The sequence below is a fragment of the Macrobrachium rosenbergii genome, chromosome 48 (assembly GCF_040412425.1).
Source record: "Macrobrachium rosenbergii isolate ZJJX-2024 chromosome 48, ASM4041242v1, whole genome shotgun sequence".
Classification (NCBI taxonomy): domain Eukaryota; kingdom Metazoa; phylum Arthropoda; class Malacostraca; order Decapoda; family Palaemonidae; genus Macrobrachium; species Macrobrachium rosenbergii.
Window position 1 is genome coordinate 58620521 of NC_089788.1, and position 16232 is coordinate 58636752.

Consider the following 16232-nt stretch of genomic DNA (forward strand, 5'->3'; position numbering starts at 1 on the left):
TACCATGTTGAGACATTGTATCCTTAACGAAGACTCTGAGCTGAATGACAGGTTTTGTGATGACAATGAAATGGAGAAAGCATATTCTGACATGATAATTCCCAGTGACATTGCAGACTTTTTCTCTTCTCTTTTTGATACTGATATTTTACACAGTCACAATATTGTCAATGGTTAGCCAGAAATTTATGAGGAGAGTTACACTAGATCTTCCAAGATGAAAAAAGTACTACCTGTGTATCGAGTCACCTTTTATATCATAAAAAATAGTAAAAAACGAACCCCTTTGCACATATTGAACTCTGAAGCTACAGTATTTATAATGTGTGTAGGTTACAAACACTTATCTCTAGTCTCAATAGGTTTGGACTGGCAATTAGTTATGATGAGCTACTCAGCTATCATTCAGATATGGCATCATTTGTTACAGAAGCAAGTCAGGGTCAGGTCCCACTTCCAAGTCATTTCAACCCAACAAGCTTCATGTTGGGGGCCTTTGATAATTTTGATCATGAGGAAGCAATACTCTCTGGCATAGGAGGAAGTCATGACACTGTTATGATTCTCAAGCAGGCCTAAGATATTGGAGACAGGTGTCACCCACAGAGAGACAATTCACACAAGAGTTAGGTTGTCAGGCTTTGTTTCCTTACACGAAAACTGCTAAAAAGCCAAGTCTTCCAACCACCAACATAGTTCCAGAAGAACTGTACAAAATAGAGAAATCACATGCAAAAAGTGTTTGTAGGAAGGACGTAGCTTGGAGTATTAGCTGAATGGATCTCTCATGTATGACAGAAGGTGTTAAAGAAACAACTACAGACCAAAGAATGCCTTCTTGGAGAGCCTTTAACTCTCTTATTATTGATGAGAATGTGTGTCAAAAGGTTGAAGGTTCTCTACCAGTCCTTCCCCACCCTGTTATGGAATATGGCACAGTTTACACAGCTTTAAAAAACTTCCAGAATATTTGAGCCAACTAGACCAAACACACTTGCCTCTGCTATATGATGTGGGGTGTATCACATTGCCGGTGAAATCATCATGAGCAAACCATTTGAATTTGATAATGTGGTGTTATGTCTGGGCTCCTTTCATATGATTAAGGCAGTCACGGGTGCAATAGGAAAGTTCATTAAAGGCAGTGGAGCAGAAAAGATATTGGTAGCGTCCAAAATATTTGGCCAAAATGTGGTAATACCAGTTCTTGATGGATCACATTATACAGTGTCATTGAGGGGTTTGTTCATGCTCTCTGAGTGTGTAGAAAGGCTACAGTGGGCAGAGTTCTTCAAAGTGGAAGGCACCGAAAAGTACAGGGTTGAACTTGAGCATCTAAGACTGTTGAAAAACTCTGTAGCAGAAAAGAAGAGGGAAGAAAGCAAGGTTCATTTGGAGGCATTTATGTCAAACTCAGAGGTGATGGTCAAAGACTTCAATAAATTTAGATGTCAGAGTAGTGCAGCATCAGAAACTTTCTAGGACCAATTCGTCAGAATGGTGGCTGTTCTAAAGGACTTGAGTAGGGCAGACCATGGGGGAGACTAGAAACTTCATCTCCAAAGTGTTCAATCTGTGCTGCTGCTATTTGCTGGATGTGACAGGGTCAACTATTTTAGATGGGCCTCATTTATACCTAGAAGATATGAGAAAGCTACCTGAAGATGTGTACAATAGTTTCCTAGCAGGCAAGTTTGTGGTGAAGCGGGCAGGTGGCCCATTCAATGCTGTACGGGCAGGCATGTGTGTTGAACAGACGATAAATCGATCACAGAAGAGTACTGGGGTATCATCGGTAGAGAGAGAGAAGAAAAAAAAAAAAAAAAAAAAAAAAAAAAAATAATAATTGTTGCCCAGCAGCATAAATTTACCACGAGGATGTTAGTTGTTGTAAATCTCCAACGTAAGGTCAGTGGAGTCATTACACCTAGCACAGAACTTTTAGTAAACCTGAGTTCAACTTATCAACAAGATCATCTGAGACATTGATTCAGGATATGATTAAGTATGTAAAAGAACATGACAAACCCATTACATTACCTGCTGAAGGAGACAAAGGCAAGTTGCACAACATCCTCACACAGGAAATCATGTCAGAGAAAATCTGTGACAGTCTGCTGGAATTTGAAGAAAGATCTAGGGAGAAGTATGAAACATTCCGAAATGAGGAGACTAAGGTACCTGTAAATCTACAAGCAAAGAGACAAATAAGGAAATGGCAGAAATCCAGAAAATCTATGACATTTCTTGTGTCTGAGGATATGATATGAAGCATTTGCTGGGGTTTGACCTGACTGATAGCAGTTACCTCTTTGACAAGAATGGTCTAATGACTAAACCAAATAAAAGTGAATTGTGCACTGCATTAGAAAAATGCCTTGAAAAAGAAGACTATATACCACCATCTGAATGGCAGCAATCAAGTACAGTGACTATCACTGATGTAGTGGCAGGTCTTTGTTGTATACAGGTATCCCGGATGAACACATTTGGTGAACTCTGCAATAAGTTCTTGGAGGTGTCATATGGACTTGGCAACAACTCTACACATATTGACTTTGTCTTTGACACATACATTGAGGGCTCAGTGAAGGACAGCGAGAGGACCAGAAGGTGTGGTTGCAGCCTGACTGATTTATATGGGACAGGTACAGGAACACAATTGCCAGTCACCTTGGATGCATTCTGGGCCTCATCTGCAAACAAATCTAAGCTACAGAAACTCATTTGACAATGCATCTTAACCAAAACCAATGACAGATACAGTTGTTAGCTTGATTAGACTTCCACCTGAAATTGAGCCATGCCTGGCTATTTTAAATGGAAAAGAGACATCATTGCCTGATCTAAACATAACAATTGAAGAGGCCAACATCAGAATTATCCCACATGCTCACCATGCACTCGAGGCTGGGGCTAAAAGAGTGGTTATTATATCAAATGATACAGATGTAGTAATCTTGGCCCTACACTACTGATTACTTCTGAAGGCACATGGCCTACGAGAGATGTGGATTTCATGCTGGTGTTGGTAATACCACAAGATACATACCCCTTCATGTTTTAGGTGATATGTTGGAATCAGACACTTGCAAAATCTTAGTTCCCTTACACCACACTGGTTGTGATTCCACAAGTAAATCTGATACAAAGGCTGCTGCACTGAAGGCAGATCTGGTGCATTATCTGAGTGATTTTGGAAAGGAACTGAACTGTATTAACTTTATCTTGGTGGAAGAGTTCCTCGTGAATGTGTACAAATCAGGAACCTCGTGCAGAGCAATGGATGAATTATGGTACTACCTCTACCACCACATTAAAAAGACTATCTTGGAATTGCCTCTCACCAGCCTTGCAGTAAAAGGTCATATCCTTAGGGCATTCTTTGTGACATATCTACAGCTACATTGCCTGGGCAATCCTCAACTAGATATCAGACGTTGTCCTTACTGCAAATATCAGTTGAAATGATGTCAAAATCTAAGCCATTAATGTGACAAACTATACTTGAAATCTGCTCTCAAGCTATATATATGCAATATCTGATACTGTGAAACAATGTTTTGACGAAACTTTAGTTGACTCAGTAGTACCTTAATTATATAACCATTGCACAGCTATCATTTGTACATGAATATTACTATTCACTATATGACATTGATTTTTCAAGCTACAAAGGAATATAATTAGTTTCCAACTAATTTCAAAAACTTGCCTGTGATGTACCTAACCAAAATGTAAAAGCATTAAATGTTAAATCTATTCCCTATTTTTCACAAATATTTAAATATGAAGCCATAGATTTTGGCTTCTCATCAAAAAAATGTCATACTGACCCCTTGTGAACTTGGGTATTGACCAATCTTACTGTGCTTGTATCCACTGAATAGATCATTCTTTAAGCTTTATTTTGAGAGGTGACAAGCTCTGTAGATCATTTCATTGCTGAGTTATTGCAATTTATGTAACAAATACACGTAAAAAAAAAGGGAGTTATTTTGATTTCACCAAATTCAACGAAAACCCTGAATAACATGATAACTGCCATGTTTCTGGATGTCTACCCTCGATAAAAAGGTGTCTCAGTCGACCCTCTAACTAAATCAAGCATGTAGTTTTCAGGCCCTTTCATGCATGCAAACACCCCTCACCTCCTGGACTAAACAGCTGTCTGTCGAAGCCTGAGAGCTATCAAGGGGCCTGACTGAGCCGAATACCCATGGACAAACCCTACCGGCCTCCCTTGGACCTCTGGTATGTCTTCTCACAGGTTTAGGGGAAAATGACAGGGACCTTCGTCTAGGAAAGCTGGAGAAATGAGCAGCCACTTTCTCCCATCAAGACTCCTTTGCAGTGGATGTCTGCTGATACCTGGGAATGCGCAACAGGTTTGACTGAGGGGGCAACTACCCATGGGCCAACTCCCACAGCCTCCACTGGATTTTCTTTGTCTTCCCCCAGGTTCAGGGGAGCCCGACAATGACCTTGGTCTAGGAGAACCAACGGGATGAGTAGCCACCTCCTCCATTTCACTGTATTCACTACTAGGTTAAATTCTTGTTAATTCTTGTTAAACCTAGACTCGAGACTGGCAATGGCAAGGGTCGGAAGCAAGGGAGCCAGGAGCGGGAGTAGGTGGATTAGAAGTAGGAGGGCTAGTAGTAGCAGAAAAAGCAGGAAGGGGGGGAAAAGGAAGAGCAGGGTTATCGTCTAACCTGGGCTTGGGTATAGAATTAGGCTAAGAGAAGCCACATCTTCCTATCACACTTTTCTCAACGCTCTAAGACGGCGCTCGGGCCACATCTTCTTACTATCACTAACTTGTGTCTGCTATTAGGCAGAAAGTATTTTCTTAATACAAGATTCAGGTTAATTCTAAACCTGATCCACTTACATTATTTTCATTACATGAATTTAGAGGACCTTACTAATGTTCATTCTCCTAGTTTTCAACGTCTCTATTTAAGTCTTTAATAGCATAAGAATGATGTTTATTTCTCTCTTATTTTCACACGGCTGACACGGGAATCAGGGATTTTGACAAAGGAAAAATTTCTGGGAGCCCACAAGTTCGTTTTTCATTCTCTCCCTCCCATGGTAAACATCATTCTAGTGGGGTGGGTGCTAACATGGAATGCGTTACTTGTGTACAGCATGAGTAGTGCATGGGCTTGTATCGCACCTCCTCGTTGGGACTTTTACATTGAATCTTTAAATTATGTGACAATCTCACCTTTACCACGCTTACCTACTCCATTTCTTGGAGCTTGCTCTGGGGTAGTAAAGCTTTACATTTAGCTTTTCTCTGGTCATTATGAAATAAGTTGAATGGATTATTTCAATCTGTTTCCCAGCAGATTTTTCCTTTGTCAAAATCCTTTGTCTCCTTACTAGTCATATGAAGAATCAATCTGTTTGCAGGTGCAAAAACTAGGTGAACTTGAATCATACTGAATAACAACAAAAACTGGAAAACTGATCCTGAAAGCTATCAGACCTTGAAGGCTACTCAAAATAAGTGGTAATACCTCACCGAAACCCAGTTATTCAACTGAAAACCAATGAACACGGCTGCTGCTGCAAACCCCCGATGTTTACTCAAGAGCTGGCAGAAACAGAATGAGGTTTTCTGCTAAGTCATTTCCAGTACTCCTGTTAGTGGGCAAGGCTTGTCACCTACACTAAACTACTGAAGTGCTACCACGATACTTTAAATAAAGGCTGGTGCGCAAGTTGAAACTATAGCTATGTAATTACTTCGTAAGTTAATTACAGTGTATGAAAAAGCAGTGCATAGGTCAGGATGAACTTTCCAGTGCCCACTCTCACACAGGTCTGGGCAGGTGCCATGCACAGGAGTACAGCCTACAAGTGCTAGTAAGGAGACCAATCACAAGCATGTCCCAGCACTTACTGAGATAGCTCTGGAGAACTATGTTGGCCTACAGCCTAGTCTTGAAGAGAAAGAAACTTGAGAAAAGTCAAAATTGGGATCGTCTCCTGCACTGATCCACTTTATCAAGAGGTTTAACCTTACCAGTGTTAATTTATCTAGTTCTCATAGGTCTGGCCAAAAGGATTTGTCTTTATTAACAATAAAGCTTAGATTTTAAGCATTATATTATAGCTTTAAAAATTTTATGATGGATAACTGAAAATGATTGAAATTGTGACAAAAATTTAACTGCCTTTTTTCTGAAATTTGACATTCATTGTCCATTATATTTTTGGAAATTTACACAGGACAAAGTCAAAGATGACACCCACAAAAAGGACAGGATGAGGTGTTGTTTGAGCAGCAAGAACAGCAGGAATGTTCAAAACTGCAGTATACTTGGTCTTGGTGAGGGAAACCAGCAATAAAAGAAATGGGGTCCACCCACACCAATGCAAGAGGAAAACTTTTGGCAAAAGCCTTATGAGACAATACAGCATAAAGGGAAGGCTTCCCTGAAATGCCGAAAGGAGGCCACAATGACTTCAGCAGCTGCTTTGTCCCCTGTCGATATCTTAGAGTTCATAAAACAGAGCCAGGCAAAGCAGGAACAATGTGGGTAGCAGAAACCAACATCACACCAGCTATGGCACAACCGAAGGAAATTGTCATCTACAATCCCCTACCAAGGGAAGGCTGGGAAGACATCATCCCAGCAAACCAGCTGGGTAAAAGTACACACAGAGCAGGGAAGAGGAGGTAAGACCCTTTCAACAGATCCTTCTTCAACTTCCTCTTCAAACCATACTTCTCAACTAGACAGGTGACCACGAATCAAATGACGCAGTTTAAGGATGGTGTACATTCCTAAGCTCTGCAAGCAGTGCAAAATGAATGTAGGACAATAGTCACAAGTGATAGGAACTACACACACACACACACACACTTCAGCATACCCAGGAGATCTAGGCTGATCAACCTTCTTGAAAAATATATCAAGCATCATTGTTCTTACCAGTCAAAAAATGGACAAACAAATAAGCCAAAGTTCAATTATTCACACCTAAAATTCTAAAGTAAAAAGATTCAACATCAGCCATTAAACAAACCTTCCAAAACGTCTGCAACCTACCACCAACTAACTAGCTTGTTACCAAGAATCAATGACCACATCACCTTTTGCCAAAAATATAACCATATAAATGACAAAGATTTGTAGCATACACAGTATATAGAATTTAGGCCAAAGGCAAAGCACAGGGACCTATGGGGTATTCAGGCTGAAACGGAAATTGAGAGTAAAATGGTTTGAAAGGTGTAACAGATGGAAAACCTTGCAGCTCACTATGAATCAATTGTTAGGAGAGGGTGGAGAGCAGGAAGGGAAGAAAGAAAATATGAACTGTGGTACCGTAAGAGAAAGGAAAAAGGAAAGGGGTTGCAGCTAGGGGCCGAAGACACACTGCATACAGTAGAACCTTAAGCAATGCCTACAGTGCACCGCATAAGGTGCACTGATGGCACTAACCCCATGGGGGACAAAGACTTGTATTCTTATATGAACACAACTGATTGGTAATTATTGACAGATATTCACAATGCCCATTACTGAGAGGACCACAGAGGGGTGCAAAATCTAATACACTCTCATTAACAGCCTTTACCAACGGCAACTTTCGTACCAAGGTGGGTGTCAAATGGGTGAAAAACTGCAAGAGACTCATAACTAATAACACTAAACCAAACTGCAAATTAGACATGAATGCTGTGCAGTATGCTAGTTTTCACAACAAGAATTCATCAGATCCAGTTGACAAAAGTCTCCCCGCAATGTATGTTTTGGCAGAACCATTAAAGATTTAACTCCCATGCTCCCAGGAACTGTAAACATTATCTTCCCTTGGAACAACAATGCCAGACAGAATCTTGAATGAAGCAACAGGGCCTGGATCATCCTCCTCTCCACTCTTGCCATCAAACTCTTCTCTCAAAGTGCTGCCCAACACAAGCCTACTGATTTCAGACTACTAAACCATCCAAGTGAATATAATATATGAATGCCTCACCACCAACAAATAACCAACTTGATCCCACATACAACAGATCCAACAAGCCATACCAACTGCCCTACATGGTGGCATGACTACTCCCTCACAACAAAGCAGGTTGCTGTAAGGCATTACCAGCTACTCTTCCTGACCAACACTCATGGATGTTACTCATGTTGTACCAGACATTACTTAAGCCTCAGTACTCATTTGGCAACAAGATTATCAATTGATATCTAGTGTTAATCTCTCTATGCTATCTATTTTTACATTTTACAGCTGTCCATGTCCATTTCACTTATCAGCTGATTTTATTTTGTGTGTACACTACAATACTTTAAAATGTACTTATCAATTTTCTCAGATTATTCACCAACCAGTTACCTTGAATGTCTTCCAAACTTGGGGGCAAAGTGGATAAGCAACTCGCTCAGTGTTACCTGAATGATGACTTTTGTACTGTACTATATGCTTTCTATGTTCACCAAATGTTACCCTAATGATCTGTATTTGGAATCTTTCCACCCAGAAATCCAAAGGGCATTTCTCCAGGAATGCTTCAGGAGCTGAAGACAACTTCAAAGGATCCTGGAATAGTGAAGATGTCTTATAAATGTAACTTGCTTAACCTTTAGAATTTTATGAAGTGTTTAATTAACCTCAAGTGGTAACTATGAACCACCTGCATTATGAGGATCACAGTAAATACTACTCCTGTTATACAACTTCAATATTAATTACATCAGAACTTTAACAAGAAATTTCCTTGGCTGCCTTTCTTTGTGTATTCCTCCCTCCCCCTTCCCCTCCCCTACTGCAGGTGGTTCATAATTATCGCATGAGGTTAATTAAACACTTCATATAAATTATAGAGGTCAAGCAAGTTATATTTATAAGACATCTTTACTACTCCAGGATCCTTTGAAGTCATCTTCAGCTCCTGAAACATTCCTGGAGGAATGCCCATTGGATTATATCATCATCTTGAAATCTTAAAGACTCCAGGATCATGGGAAGCTGTCTTCAGCTGGAGAACTGCCCACTGGATTATGTCTTATTGAAGACATCTTCATGACTCCAGGATTCTGTGAAGCCATCTTCAGCTTCTGAAGAACTGGATAAACACCCTTTGGATTATCACGGCTTCCTGAAGAAGTCGTCAAGAATCCAGCTGTCTTAGTCTCCTTCTGCCTCAGTCTCGCAAATCTCAAAGTGTGTATTCAACCATACAATCTCAGTGTGCACTTAAACAAATGTTACATGGAGAAATCCAGAATCTGTATTTGGAATCATTCCATCCAGAAATCCAATGGGCATTTCTCCAGGAATGCTTCAGGAGCTGAAGATGACTTCAAAGGATCCTGGAGTAGTGACGACGTCCTATAAATATAACTTGCTTGACCTTCAAAATTTAAGAAATGCTTAGTTAACCTCATGTGGTAACTATGAACCACCTGCATTATGAGGATCACAGTAAATACTACTCCTGTTATACAACTTCAATATTAAGTACATCAGAACTTTAACAAGAAACTAGCAAATGTGAGCGATAGCAGGAACTGATAGCGAACTATGAATTACTGTATCACAAATAAAATTGCAAAATAAATTCCAAAAAGTTCATGATGCCTTTGAATGAGTGCAAGCATGCATAAGTGTATTATATTTTTTTTTTTAGCTTTGCTTGACTTACTGTACCATTTTTAATATAAGTTTCATTTATTCTGAGTATGATTAGCACACATAACAATAAACAGGAGAATATTTTATCTCTAATCACCATAAAAATATTTAAAATGCTTATTTCATATGTAAGGAAAGCAAAACCCAACAGGCTGCACCCAGTTCAAAGATGGCATGGAATTGAGTGTGTGCATGTGTACATACCCTACAAACTTAACTGCAATTATAATTTGGTTTATATAAAATAAATGAAGTAAAAATATAAACAAGAATATACTATAGCATAAAATATCAACAAAATAGTGTAAAAGTGTGTGTGTGTTACAGTGTTAAGCTTTAATGTACACAAGCCTCAGTTCTTTCTCTCTCTCTCTCAGTGCTGTACATACTGTACATATCCTTTAATGAAATATGAATTACTGTATCATAAACAAAATATGAATTACTTCATCATAAACAAACTCCAAGAAGTACGCAAAAACAGTGTATGCTGCAGCCTGTGCCCATCATGCAAGAAATTTAAAATATTTTCAATGCTGTTGTACCAGTATTGCTTCATAACTTCAAAACCGTAGGAACTGCTAACCTCATCGCAAACTCGATTTAATGTAAAATGATACATTGTAAATGGGGAAATACCTGTATGGACTATACTGATTATGCTCATGCCTCCTGTAGGAGGCACAAAGGGTTTGAAGGTCCATTTCTATGAAGGAGAGGAACCTTTTGCAAGGCCTGTCCTTCCTTGGGGAGCACCTGAAAACCTGAGGTTTCCTTATAGAGGTAGAAGGCTGAAATGATTGTGGGGTTTGGCTCATTGCCTTTCATTTTTTAAGCAATCAGCAAAAAATCAAAGCAACGAAAAATATTCAAAGCATAGGAGAGCAAACAGGAATTTGAGCAGAGTCTACACAGACATCCAAACATGATGGCGGCCGGAAGCAAAGTGGATTGCATAATGACAGGTGGGCAGGCATTCCCCCTACCTGTCAATATTTAATGACATTGTCTGAGAGTTAAACGGCCATTCCAGCTTGTTTTCACAAGCTAAATCCTATGTAAAGAATGAAGGTTTGTATTTGTGTAAGAACAAAAGAACATAGCCTACCCTCCCTAGACATTCCATGAGCCCTACAAGCAAATGAAGGTGTGGGAAGGAAAGAACTAGAAGAGTTTGCAATGTCATGGGGAGATTTACTTGACTGAAGAAACCCACAAAAACTTCCTATTCCTCTTCCTACTAAGCCTTTTTCACTGCAAGAGAGACCACCCAGTTCACTCCTTGCAAGGGGAGAGAGGACTGCAAATCTTACACCTACAGGAACTGGAAAACCTGTGTGGGTCAACAGTTACGAGACATGAAGCCCCCATATATGCACTCCAATTCCGCGCAATATCTTTGTACTTGTTTTTCTCCATCTTTATATTTTCTCCATCTTTATAACATAAAAAAACACGCAAACATCAACAGACATAAAAGCAAAAGAGTTGGTTTGAATAACGGTAATTCTAAGCCAGCTGTCCGCGGTGAGCTAGACTGTGGCAATTGGCGCTTTTCTATGTTATTTTACTTGCTTTACAAGAATTTAAAGTAATATTTTGTCGGCGGGTTGTAACTAAACTGTAATTGACCTTTGAAGACTACACGACTTGAATTACCTAACGCAGGGTAGGTCTAAGCCGGCATTCCGCGCCAAGCCCGCCCCCACCTCCATAGCTAATACGGCAAAATTGTAACCAGTAAACACCTCTAGGGTACATTATGTTGGTATTTTTAGGGGTGTTTCCTGGTTACAATTTTGCCGTATTAGCTATGGAGGGGTGGGGATTGTCATGAATGCTGGCTTAGACCTACCTGCCTTAGGCAATTGAAGCCGCGTAGTCTTCAAAGGTCAATGACAGCTTAGTTAGAGCCGGCCGACAAAATATTACTTTAAGTTCTTGTAAAGCAAGTAAAATAACATAGGAAAACGTCAATTGCCATAGTCTAGCTCACCGCGGACAGCCGGCTTAGAATTACCTGAATAACTAAGCCTAAATGACAATATAATCAGTCATCCACAGACTAGACAGCAGTTGAAGAAAAAGTGATTGGTGATGGCAGGTGAGTATGAATATTCTCCCACTCATCCCATCAACTACCAGTTAACTAACTTGTTGCCAAGTTTCAGTGACCAATTCTAGATCGCACTGAGGACTGAGACACCCCTACACAAGGCAATGGTCTATATATCTGAAGGAACAAAAAAATCACCTAAGCAAAACTGTTTTACTTCATTATTATTGTTATTATTATTATTCAGTAGATGAAACCTATTCATATGGAACAAGCCCACAGGGGCCACGGACTTGAAATTCAAACTTCCACAGAATATGGTGTTCATTAGGAAGTAGCAGGAAGTAAAGGGAAATACAGAAAGAAGAGACCCGACTTATTAAAAGAAAAAATCAATAAATTAATAGATAAAATATTAAAATAAAAGGAGAATACTGTAGTATTAGGGTAATAATGCACTGCATCTTCACTTGAACTTCTGAAGTTCCAATTGCACAACCTCCTCTGGGAGGCTGTTCCACAGTCCAATGATGTGAGGAATAAAGGACCTCTGGAACTGAGAAGTTCGACAGATAGGCACATTTGCTGCATATTGGTGATGCTGTTCAGTGAATCTGGTTGCTCTCAGCAGATAAATGGGACCTGGGATCAATTGTGAATGTGAAAGATCTCTGTTGAAATACCACCTATGAAAACATGACAAACAAGAGACCACCCGTCGATGGTCTAAGTCATAACTGCTACTATTAGGAAATAGAAACCTACCACCACGAACAACTCTATCTAAAAGCGATAAATCTCTGGCAGATACAAACAACCACACCTGAGAAAGGTAGCCTATTCTAGTATAAAGTACAAATGACCTAAAAAAGATTGCACTGATTTTATCAGTTATAAATACAGTATATGAGGCCTTAAGAACAATGGCTAAGGAAACCTATTATAAAAGGAACTATACTAACCTAACTTAGTAGGCCACATTAGCTGGGGGACTCCGTCCCCAAGACTCCTACCCCCTCGGTGATGGAAACTCCAATTTTTACCAAAAGTTCCCCCATAACTGCACATGCATGATAGCATTCCAGGACAGCCAGCATACAATAACATATCAGTTCTGAGGTTAATTACAGTCAACTACCAAAAAATAACAGTAAATTCTTGATAAGGAACCAAAATACTATAGAGAAAGTCAATTTCCAAGCTAATACCCCATGCAGTGCTGTTCTATAGTTCTACAGCAGATTTTATCATTGGTGTTTTCAAATCTATTTAAAGATAAAGCACCAATGATAAAATCTGCATTAGAACTGTTATTTTTTGGTAGCTGACTGTAATTAACCTCAGAACTGATATGTTATTGTATGCTGGCTGTCCTGGAATGCTATCATGCAAGTGCAGTTATGGGGGAACTTTTGGTAAAAAGTGGAGTTTCCATCACAGGGGAGGGGGAGGGGGTCTGGGAATGGACTCCCCCGGCTAACACGGCCTACTAAGTTAGGTTAAGTTAGGTTAGTATAGTTCCTTTTATAATAGGTTTCCTTAGCCAATCCCTTCTTGAACATATAACTCCTGATGACTACGCATGCCCGAAACCATTCCATAAGAACAACAGGCCTGTCCAGTCTTTCTCCCAATGTTCCCAAACCCTGTTCCCAAAGGGTCCCCAACCACGTTGGGTAGTTATGAAGTTAATAATAATTGACCGACAATAAACACCACCACCACCTTCATCAGCAACACTAAAAGTAGAGGAAACATCAAGGTAAAACTACACAGTAACTCTGCACAGACTATTACCTTGGAAACTGATTTTCCCTTTACTTTGAGTGTTGCTGATGAAGGAGGTGGGAACACTGGGAGAAAGACCGGACATCCACGCTGTTGTTATTGAATGGTTCCGGACATGCACAAGTCATCAGGAGTTATACGTTCAAGAAGGGATTGGCTAAGTAAACCTATTATAAAAGGAACTATACTAACCTAACATACCATAACCTAACTTAGTAGGCCATGTTACTTAGCCTGGGGGGCTCTGTCCCACGGACCCCTCGGTGAGGGAAGATACACTTTTACCAAAAGCTCCCCTATAACACTGCGTATGTGCGACAGCATTCCAGGATGGCCAGCATACATAAACATACAGTTCTGATATTAATTACAGGTTAATTACAGTCGACCGACAAAAAATAACGGTAAAATGTTAATAAGCAGCCAAAATCCTGTAGGAAAAATCAATGCCCAAAGTAGCCTAACACCCCACGCGAAGCAACCCCAAGTTCTACCAAAAGCGGAACCGAGAGCGCTGACTAGACTACATAGGGTAGTGTGTTTTCCTTCCTCCAATGCCAAGGGAGATTCAGCCTATGTTGGTCTGGGGTCAACCTCTCAGATGAGTCTCAAGCTCCTAGCCTATAGCCTAGGCCTACGTACACAAGCCTGGACGTACCTGTATGCTATGGACATGGCATTGAAGAGTTTGGTGAGGGAGCTGTCAATACTGAAGGTCTCAATGCCTCCCAGGTTGGAGGCGCTGCCCCTCTTGGCGTAAGTGATGACGGAGGGCTCGCCGTGGGAGGTGACCTCGCCTCCCTGGCCGGGGCTGGAGCCCAGGTTGTCATCTCCCGGGATCTCCAGGAGGACGTTCTCCTCGTCGTCTTGAGCCTCGGCCTCGAAGTCGGAGACCATAAAGTGGCCCGAATGGATCACCTCCTTCTCCTCTTTCCTCCCCATGCCCATACCCACACTAGGGCCACCAGCCGGTGAGTCTGCAGTCATCATGATAGGGCCGTTAATACGCATTCTAAACCACTGCTAACGCTACTCGTAAGCATAATTTTCACTCAGCAATAACAACAGTATGGGGGGGGGCGACGCCAAGATGATTATCTAGCAATTGATAAATCCCCAAACCTCGGAGCCCCGACGACCCCAATGGGGTAGGCCTAGGAGCCTAAAGCAGACTAAATCGCACATCTCTCGTCATCACTCAACTCTCGTGGAAAGTTTCGTTTTTGACACTTCAACAACTCGAAACTACTTCCGAACAACGTCGCCACTTCACGATAACATCCCGATGGTTCTCATCGTTTCCAGGAGGTAACACCCGACGGACTGTCACGCACAGTAGGCACTGTCGACGAAGACTAAAACACTGACACTGAGGAGTCAGCAGGAGGACCACCAGCCACTGGTCTGTTGCCCAGAGGGCCACCCGACGAACACTTAACAGTGTTGCCACCACCAAAACATCATTCAGCGCCAAAAAAGCGGCATTTTTTTCTCTTTGGGGCTCTTTAAGTATGAATTGCTAGATTTTCAATACTTCGCTTGACGTCAGGTTTCCCTTTATTTTCATTTTTCTTGGCACGCCTTAGAATGCCAACGGTCTCTGTTTATAGCTATGAGAGAAGCAATTAGCCATATTTGGTTCAAATTTACTTGGTATTTCCTCAAGAATTGATGTCACCATAGACCATAACTAGGAAAATACATTTGTTCTATAGTCACTGTATAGATTTCCTTGTCATTAATAATAGATTGTGTAATGGAAAACCATTTGTTTCAACTGAAATTTTTCTTGTATTGTTGTAGCCATTCAAATGGTGTCTGGGTATTTTAAAAGTTACAGAATTTTGAGGTGTGTGCATGTGATACATGTGACGCTACTACGCATTAAGCTTCCAAAGAAAAAGAAAAAAAGAGGCTCATTGCAGGGCTGCTTTTATTTTTATTTTTCTAAATCTTGAATGCCCACACAGACAGCCACCACCAAAATGATCCCTTTACAAAGGGATGAGAATTAGAACCAATAATTTAATTATTTTTGCCGTTTAGTTCTCTGTGATACGTACTGCAAAAACCATGAAGAGAAATACGCACAAAAATGGGAAATGGCCAAGACATGCAAGTAACTGCATAATCGTGTCTTTAAAATGGGCGTACAAGCAATAATATTATAGTCATGCTTACTAGCTTATAAAGCTATCACATTACCCTCTCTACGTAATTTTTGGGTGTCAAAAGGCGAAATTCTCATTGCTCATAAACAAAATGTATCTATACAGCTGGTGCTGGCGACATCCTATTGTACATAAGCATCGAAATCGACTAAAACACCTAAGCGTGTATAACATTTCATTAACACTGAAAATGGCAAATTACAGAGATACTAAATCATAACTGGTGCTTAGGCGAGGGAACGAGCGGGTAAAGAGAATCATGTTCGCTTTGTACTCAAGAAATTCGAACCAACATCAAGTACAGTATAAATTTCAGCGACCGTTCCTACCTTTTCTTCCTTCCCCTCTGATTTCTAAAACCAAACTTATAGCTGTTGCGCGAGTGCTACAGGGCAGAGTACTAGACTTCTTGTCTGGTCCCACCGCACCCAAGGCGCTCTGTTAGACCTACAAATTCATTTATACTCCATATTAACCCTCAAAGCCACACTATCATAACACTCAGAGAGTGATTGTTTAATATTTTCTTGAAAGACTAGAGATTTCCAGTC

The 16232-nt window shown here is 40.5% G+C and overlaps 1 protein-coding gene across 4 annotated transcripts in view; it reads right to left on the reverse strand.

Moving 5' to 3' along the window:
• The window catches only part of Mondo (MLX interacting protein mondo), a 190163-nt gene extending 175176 nt beyond the window's left edge, over positions 1-14987 (reverse strand). For 2 of the 4 annotated variants that reach the window (XM_067091865.1, XM_067091863.1), the window contains exon 1: positions 14169-14881. In XM_067091865.1, coding sequence (XP_066947966.1) covers positions 14169-14521 — 353 coding nt within the window. In that variant the 5' untranslated portion in view covers positions 14522-14881. Of the gene's footprint in view, positions 1-14168 lie in introns of all 4 variants that reach the window. The other 2 variants (XM_067091866.1, XM_067091864.1) reach the window with 2 other exon arrangements.
• Positions 14988-16232: the final 1245 nt, after the last annotated feature.